Below are 8962 nucleotides of genomic sequence, written 5' to 3'. Positions count from 1 at the left end.
TGTACGCCTTCTGTCCTCGTCCCTTGGTCGTCCGCAGCATCACAGGACCAGCGTAGTCGACGCCCGTGTTCAAGAAAGGGCGTGCTGGAGTAACTCTTTGTCTCGGTAGATCCCCCATGATTTGAAGAGAGGGCGCCGCCCGCCATCGCAAGCAAGGTACGCAACGGTGAATGAGGCTCTTGACTAGAGCCCTGCCGCGAGGAATCCAATAATGCTGCCGTATCAATCCCAGCGTGGCCTGAACTCCACCATGAAGAGTACCTCGATGACAAGCTTCGATGACGAGTTTGGCGAAATGAGACTCGCTCGGAAGAATCATTGGATGTTTCTCGTCATAGGCCAGCAGTGCGTACTTGATACGTCCCCCGACCCGAAGCACTTCCAGCTCATCCACAAAGGGGCTTAATTTGGTGAGTACGCACCCTCTGGGTAGCGGTTGATTTTCTTTAATGTTGTCAATTTCTTTCCTCCACCAGGTAACCTGCGTTAAACGGATTAGGGCGTGACGGGCCTCGTCCATCTCCTTCACCGATAGCAACCGGTCCCTCCCAGGAGTTTCGTCCGGAGGCAGACGGATGACTCGCAACCAGCGACGGCACCAGGCCACCACTTGCACTAGCCGGTTCAAGGTTGAGAAACGAGTTAGCAGCGGCGCCTCGTCAGGCAGCTTCAGAACATTGCACTTGACGCGAGTCTCTGGCAAGTCTCGCTCGACAGGTTGAACTGAGGAAGGCCATGACTCGTGATCTGAAGAAAGCCATGGAGGGCCCCGCCACCACAGCGGATGATGGACCAGGTCGCTCGGGAGTATTCCCCGAGAGGCGCAATCAGCAGGGTTTTCACGACCTGGCAAGTGACGCCAATGGGCGTCAGGCACCATTCTCTGGATCTCGGCAACGCGATTAGCGACGTACGTCTTCCAGCGTGACGGATGTCCATGAATCCAGCCCAGTGTCACTGTGGAATCTGTCCAAAGATAGGTAGGAACATTGTGCAGCCCAAGCACCGACTGTACATGGCAAACAAGTCGAGCGAGCAATGCCGCACCAGAGAGTTCCAGACGAGGCAAGGACACCTGCTTCAAGGGAGCCACCTTGGTTTTTGCCATCACTAATGAGATTGCCACCTTCTCCGGTGTTAACGTGCGCAGATACACTACAGCCGCGTAAGCGTGCTCCGAAGCATCGCAGAATCCGTGAATCTCCTGGCTATCGTGGGAAGATTCATTCTGCAGCCATCGAGGCACGTGTATTTGACTTAGGAGAGGGAGCTTCTCCTGGAAAGCTCGCCAGAGTTTAGCCTCTGCCAACGGATCATCCTACTCGAGTCCTTGAAGCCACGTGGTCTGAATGAGGATCTTCGCCCGGATGACCACCGGCGCTAGCCATCCAAGCGGATCGAACAGTTGAGCTGCTTGAGACAAGACAGATCGCTTGGTAGGAGTCGAGTCCGAAACAGCCCTGCAAACGACTGAAAAGTGGTCGCGAGAAGGGTGCCACCGCAACCCGAGCGTCGAATGGCTCTCTGGAAGAAGCCAGGAGAGGGAGTCTCTCTGCAGCCTATCCTCCTTTGGGACGTCCTCCAGCAGGTAGATGTTGTTGGCTGACCACTTCTTGAGAGGGAACCCGCCCGCCGAGCAGAGAAGTGAAAGCTGCCGCTGGATCTCTTTCGCCTCCTGGTAGTTGGCGGCGCCAGTGAGGATGTCATCCATGTAGACATCTCGGCGCAAGATGGCAGCTCCCAATGGTTGATGATTCTCCTCGTCGTCGGCCAGCTGCCGCAACGTTCGCATAGCTAGGAAAGGGGCGCACGCCAAACCGTAAGTAACTGTATTGAGCTGATAATCCCTAATTTCATCGGCCTCATCATGACACCACAAGATACGTTGCAGATCGCGATCCTCCGGGTGGACTTGAATCTGTCGGAACATCTTCTCAACGTCTGCGGCAAGGACGTACTTGTGCAGACGCCATCGGAGAAGGACGTCAGCCAGCGAAGGCAGTAAATTCGGTCCTGGATAGAGGTGATCGTTCAACGACTGACCAGAGGCAATAGTTGACGAGCCGTTGAATACGACTCTTAGTTTGGTGGATGAGCTTTCTGCCCGCAACACGCCGTGGTGCGGTAGATAACAAGTTCGCCTTGAAGTGCGACTAGTCGGAGTCTCTGCCATTGACATGTGTCCCAGGTCCTCCTATTGGCGCATGAAGTCGCAATAAAGAGTGCGCATTGTCGAGTCTCGCTCGAGCCGCCGTTCAACATGCGCCAGCACCCGGGCTGCCGTCTGCCGTGAATTGGAGAAGTCAGGAAGTAGTCCAGTGACTGGAAGGCGAACCATATACCGCCCGTCAGGCAGTCTGATGTGCGTGCGATTGAAGAGGTCCTCACACTCCCGCTCTTCTGGCGTCAATGGAGCAGCGGCAACAGGGAGTTCTTCCTGCTCCCAGAAACGTCTGACCATCATCGAAAGATCATCACATATAGTGCACTGATGCGTATGTACGTACTGACTTTTAATATTAGCATCGGCTGCTCCTGAGATTATCCATCCTAACGCTGTGTTCTGCCCCACAGGCTCGCAAGGACGGCCTCTCTTTATACCGTCGCGGATAATAACCGCATGCACGTCGGCGCCGAGGAGTATCTCAATCGGGTCCGTCGCGAGGAAATCCGGATCGGCCAGCTCCAATCCGCGCAGGTGCGGCCAGTCACGAGCACTCATCCCACCGCCGCCCGCGTAAATAGTGAGGCGAGGCAAGATTAGCGCGGACGTCATCATCGAAGGTCCGTCCATCCTGGATGTAAACTCGAGAGAAACCCGGCCACGAGCGATCGCCGTCTGCTGACCGCCAACTCCGAAGATAGCAATGGAGGCATAAGAGCGCATCAATTTCAGCTTCTGAGCGAGTGCCTCGGAGATGAGCGACGTCTCAGAGCCTTGGTCGATGAGAGCTCGCGCGGTGTGCCGAACGCCGAACCTATCAACCACGCGGATCACGGCCGTAGCGAGGAGAACGGTTGGCTCACTGGGCGACTGGCCTGCCACGAGTGACGTCGTGGTACCCTCACAAACGCGATGAGCGTCGTGCAACATGGAGTGATGCCGCTCTCCGCAAGCGGCACACGATCTCTTCGACGGACAATCACTAACCTTGTGCTGGCCGAGACAGTTGTTACAGAGATGGCTCTCTCGCACGTGCTGCACCCTCTCCGAGGGCGACTTCCCTTTGAAGACCTCACACAGCATCAAGGAGTGCTCCGCTTGGCACAGTGAGCAGCGACCCTTCCTAATTTCCGGCTTCTTGGCATGGTGTGTATGCGCTGGCTTGCCCTTCTCAGCATTGAGCTTACCGGATCCGCTGTCCGACTTTCCAGGGTGTACAGCCTCCAATATCCGCAGCCTCTGTTCTAGAAAGGTCCTCAAGGTGGAGTAAGATGGCGGCTCCGCGGTGCCGCTAAGGGAAGTTTCCCATTCGCGCCGCGACCGGGAATCCATAAGTTCCACTATGAAATGAACGAAGAAGTCCTCACTGCTCGAAACCGGACGCCCAACACTCTCCAGCGTGCCATGAACATCGGTCACACAATGGAATATTTTACGTAATTCGGCAGCCGACTCATTTTTCATTTTTTGCAGCGCTGAGAAATTAGCTATGCACGATCGCACTAACAGACGCTTATTCTCGTAGTATTCTTGGAGCGCGGTCCATGCTCGTGTGTAATTCTCAGCGGTGGTTGGCAAATTCTTGATTAATCTAGCGGCCTCCTTCTCCAGACAAGACTTTAGATAGTGCAGCTTTTCCACATCTGTAGTGGATGGATCGCCGTGCACAATGGACAGGAAAAGATCTCGGAATGCTGGCCAATCCTCGTACTTGCCGGAGAAGCGCGGCAGTTGGATGCGTGGTAGCGTAGTGCGTGAACGTGAAGTAGCTAGCGGCACGGACGATCTCACCTCGACTTGACTGGAACTGCCGGGATTCTCAGCCGCGGACAAGGATCGCCTCATCGTCATGAGCTGAATACGCTGTTGCAGGTATGTCTCCTCGACCTGACTGACAAAGTCGTTGTTCCAATAATCGTGAGCTTGTAGGAGGTCCCAGTACTTGGAGCTCAATTCGTCGTGCTGCTGCTCGAACTTAGCCCAGCAACTGTCTAGCCGTAACAGGCGATTATCGATTGCATCGATCGTAATGTTGGCCATACCGCTTTTTTTGAGATTGTCGATCGTCCTCGCGATGCGAGATTGCAATTCGACTTGTCGTCGTATGAGAGCTTCATGATCCATACTCATATTGTACTTCTTCCCAGGTAACTACACAGGTAACTTCACTACACTCCGTATCCAGCTTACTCGCAAGGATTACCTCGTAATGTGGCTGTACGCGCGCCGGGTAAGAAATCCGGCTCGAAGGACCAGAAATGTTCGGAAAGGTTTCCGATTTCAAGAGGAAAGAACGGGAATACGAACAGCACTAATAATCGACGCGATAAGTTTAACAGAAGTCACCTTTTATTTCTAAACAAATTGAAATTAACAATTACTGCAAGATACAATAAAGACGCGAATTTAATTGACTTTAACTTTTCTAGACGACACTTACGAAAATAACGCATTGGCTACTTCCCGCACTCTCAGAAACGCAACGACGCTGAGTTGACTCCAACTTTTTCAAGACTACGTGCCGCATTCGAAAAAGACGGTGGTTTATAGTTAGAAAGCGGTCTGGAAACTTCGATCGGTTTACCGGCGGAAATTAATATGAATATTATCTCACAAAAGAAATTTCTAGATCGCTTTTTATTTTGTTATTCCTTTTGAGGTGACCGCCGAGTTGGCGCCCCTCGATTGGTCCGGTACATCGGCACTTGATGCGCTGGTTGGTTATGCTAGCGCTTACGATTTCTTATCGCAGACTTCACTCATTGGTGCGTGAGAGGCTGCGCCGAGACATAGGCTGCGCCGCGCTAGATTTGACTCGCGAAACTATAGTTCGAATTACAAGCTCAATTTCGAACAACTGTCAAGAACGCTTGACGGAAACCAAGAACACTTGACCCCCTTTTCGCGTCGGAACACCGGAGCTAGGATCGGAGCGGAGTTCGTAATGGAGCGGCGGTTAGGATAGAAGAGAGCTCCCGGAGCAATAATTACGCGTTATATACTAATTATTGCTCCCGCTCGTTTTATTACGAACTTTTCCGTTAACATTCGGCGGTCGGCAATCCCTGCGGAGGGGATTGTCGATCGGCGATGTTCGGTCGCGTTCGGTCGGAACGGCGGATAGCGCGAAGCGCAGATCGTTCGGCGATCTTCGGACGCGTTCGGTCGGAGCGGCGATAGCTACTGTCGACGGCGGTAATTCTAATATCGCGAAATATGAAATGTTTCTGGCGGCTGATATCGTCGGAACGATGCATTGCGGAGTGCATCGTTACAAGACCACAATTGATTCATAGATGTTGCTTAAGACCGAATCTGAAGCTAAAACTTGGGACCATGCTTAATTAAGAAAATCTCATTCCATAGTGAAATCTTAAGTACGACTCAAGATTATTAGATGCATAATCATTGCTTAACCCAGCAAACATAAATACATCACAAACACGTAACTCATACATAATCTTAATTTTTTGGTTCGTAACAGTTATATCAAAAATTACGTGAATTTGCGGAGAATGTTCTCAAATTTGTCGTCCCATTTATCTACAGCAGTTTTATAACAGTGATATGATTTTAATACGAAACGGTGATATGGTTGATATATAACAATTATGTACTGATATGAAAAACGCATGTAACATTTATGCAATGGAAACTTATCACTATGACATAACAGTGATATGATCTAAATACGAAATAGGGACATGGTTAATATATAACAATCATGTATTGTGATGAAATGCATATGTAACATTTATGCAATGCAAAACATGTCACTGTGACATCACATATGTGTGAAATAGTTATTTATTTAATATTTATACAGGGCTCGGCACACGATGCATTTTTCGGCCGATTTTTAAATCGGTTTTCCGTCCTTTTTATTTCATCAATCCGCGCGCAATTTAAATACCGATCGACATTACGCGCGGATTAAAAATCGTATTAAAGAGGTTCGTATTAAGGAGACGGGAAACCGATTTGAAAATCGGCCGAAAAATGCATCGTGTGTCGAGCCCTGTTTTACAAACTCGTCCTTACCAAAGCCAGTTGTGCCAACAATCAAAACATACTAGTTTCTTTTTCTTCTTTTATAAAGTAGGTAACCAGTATACCGGTCAACACAATTTAGCTTTAGTGTAACAACGATGTAATAAAATATATACAAATATGTGTATAAAGCATGCATTATATATCTATAGTATAAAAGAGATTGATTCACGTTCCAAAATTTGTCTTATCTACATTGTTAAAAGAATAATTTTGTATACTTATAAATAAAAAAATATTTCTAAATTTCCAATGAATGTAGTAAGTCGAGCAAAAAATATTTTGGAAAACACAACCTCTTATATATTTTTTAAGTAATATTGATGAACAAATACGTATATGTGTTATAAAATTAATTTATTTTTTAACATCACATATTTTTATTTATAATATAATGTATGTATTATATACCATAAGAGTATTATAGTTCCTTGAATTAATTAGTGTCGTTATTGTTAATATCATCGACTGCAGAGTTTGCGTTTTTTTCGGTTTTTTTTTGCATCCGCGTATACTTTTGTGTACCTTGACGGAACCATTCTCTTCCTTCAGTTTCAAAATATTTGTCTGTGCAATTTGGAAATGTCTCGTACAGTTTCTACAAATATATAAAAGTAATTAATTGTGTAAAAATTGAGGCAATAGTTTAAAATAAAAATTGAAAAATTTTTAAATTTATTTCTACTTTAATATTATAATTTAAGAATTTAATATGTCTTTCAACATATTATTAAGATCCATGTTAGATGCTATAAGCATCAAAAATTGTGATATTACTACGGTAGTTAATTAGATTTGCGTTTTAAGTTCGACGGATGTTCGGCGCGCAAGGGGGGAAACTACTTACGTAGTATGTAATATTCACACTTTAACATATCTTATATATGATCGCACTAATAACAGCAAATAGCTCTCATTAGCCTTACTATTCTTGTTATTTGAAAATTTAAAAATATAAAAACGCAATTCCTACCTTTAATAATTGATATTATTTTCATATCGCCCACTTTAAAATTGCCTCGTTGACCACACCAGGAAGAAGATTTGCCAAAGTTACTGAAAAAACTTTAGCCAGCATTCTTGTAATATATTCTTTAGCACTGTTTCCTCCTATATGTTTCAGATACTTTCTCTAAAATTGAACGTAAACTTTATATCTTTATCAAAAATAGTAATGATGATAACCTACGATAACATTTGTACTCAGTCTTTAATATTTAATCTGTAATCTATCGAATGAGTACTGTTATTATACATATATTAATCAATCTGTAACCAGAATACATATATGAGTCCTATATAGTAACACTGAGTTTCAACAAAATTTCAACGTATCCTTATGTTTTAGACAGCATAGAATATTTATGATAAATATTTATAATTATATTACTAATTAATTTCTTTGAAATATGAGTATTTTATATAAAGCTTTATTCGAAATATTATTAAAATATAGACAACATATTTTATGTAATATTTATAACAAATATAAATAAACAATGAAGGAATTAAACGCCTATAACGGTCAAAGCTGGATCAAAGTGCTAATAATAAGTATAAGTGAATTCTTATACACCACATATGTAGCCCCCCCTTTTAAATGCGCGCTGATACATCAGACATATAACGCATAAATACTACAGTAGTATTATAATATCACCGAATAATACTTGATTAATTTAAATATAAGGATGATAATTTAAAATTCGTAAATACATCGGATCTCAATAATCTTATTCTTTATATTACGAAAAATATCACAAGTTGGCGTTTCGTCCCGGTTTCCACTACTGGACTCATCAGTAAGGCAATGTAATGGAAACCTACCTTAGACGCCTTGGGGAGATGTTAGAAAGAAGTTCCATATAAACAATCACTCACATAATTCGGCACTTGCGAGAATTGGAATGAGTAACTATAGACCTCTGTTGGCTAGTCGACGTAGTGATATTCTTCGTAATATTCTTAATATTTAAATATGTAATTAAATATTAAGAATATTACGAAGAATATCACTACGTCGACTAGCCAACAGAGGTCTATAGTTACTCATTCCAATTCTCGCAAGTGCCGAATTATGTGAGTGATTGTTTATATAGAACTTCTTTCTAACATCTCCCCAAGGCGTCTAAGGTAGGTTTCCATTACATTGCCTTACTGATGAGTCCAGTAGTGGAAACCGGGACGAAACGCCAACTTGTGATATTTTTCGTAATATAAAGAATAAGATTATTGAGATCCGATGTATTTACGAATTTTAAATTATCATCCTTATATTTAAATTAATCAAGTATTATTCGGTGATATTATAATACTACTGTAGTATTTATGCGTTATATGTCTGATGTATCAGCGCGCATTTAAAAGGGGGGGCTACATATGTGGTGTATAAGAATTCACTCATACTTATTATTAGCACTTTGATCCAGCTTTGACCGTTATAGGCGTTTAATTCCTTCATTGTTTGTAGACAATTTACGGTCGATACAAAAATTAAATAAATTAAATATAAATAAATTAATTGATTTACTTTTTTACGACCGACTGCTGCCAACCGAAGGTTGGCACAAAAAGGAGGAGTATGCGTTTCACCGAAGCGGATCGGTTGTCACCTAAGATCTCCGTAACTACAATATATATTCATATCAACTTTTGGCTACAAACTTCTTATTGACCAAGCTTGGTTTAAAGCATATAATTGCCATGAATTTCTTTTCTATAATAAAGAAGTATTTTTGATCAACATGC

The 8962-nt window shown here is 44.2% G+C and overlaps 2 protein-coding genes across 2 annotated transcripts; both read right to left on the bottom strand.

Moving 5' to 3' along the window:
- Nucleotides 1-1318: 1318 nt before the first annotated feature.
- LOC108778178 (uncharacterized) lies at nucleotides 1319-2179 on the bottom strand. Its single transcript, XM_018545284.1, has one exon. It carries the CDS (start codon nucleotides 2177-2179, stop codon nucleotides 1319-1321), a length of 861 nt encoding a protein of 286 aa, XP_018400786.1.
- Nucleotides 2180-2194: 15 nt separating this feature from the next.
- Nucleotides 2195-4294, bottom strand: LOC108778177 (uncharacterized). The gene has a single exon (XM_018545283.1). It carries the CDS (start codon nucleotides 4292-4294, stop codon nucleotides 2195-2197), a length of 2100 nt encoding a protein of 699 aa, XP_018400785.1.
- Between the last annotated feature and the right edge of the window lie 4668 nt (nucleotides 4295-8962).

Source organism: Cyphomyrmex costatus, unplaced genomic scaffold, assembly GCF_001594065.2.
Source record: "Cyphomyrmex costatus isolate MS0001 unplaced genomic scaffold, Ccosl1.0 scaffold494, whole genome shotgun sequence".
In the NCBI taxonomy this organism is placed as follows: domain Eukaryota; kingdom Metazoa; phylum Arthropoda; class Insecta; order Hymenoptera; family Formicidae; genus Cyphomyrmex; species Cyphomyrmex costatus.
The sequence above is the reverse complement of the archived record's forward strand: the minus strand, read 5'-3'. Positions and strand labels throughout refer to the sequence as shown.

Bases quoted from the DNA above. Each gene is read 5' to 3' on its own strand.
- LOC108778178 (XM_018545284.1), bottom strand. From the start codon at position 2,179: ATGTCAATGGCAGAGACTCCGACTAGTCGCACTTCAAGGCGAACTTGT.
- LOC108778177 (XM_018545283.1), bottom strand. From the start codon at position 4,294: ATGAGTATGGATCATGAAGCTCTCATACGACGACAAGTCGAATTGCAA.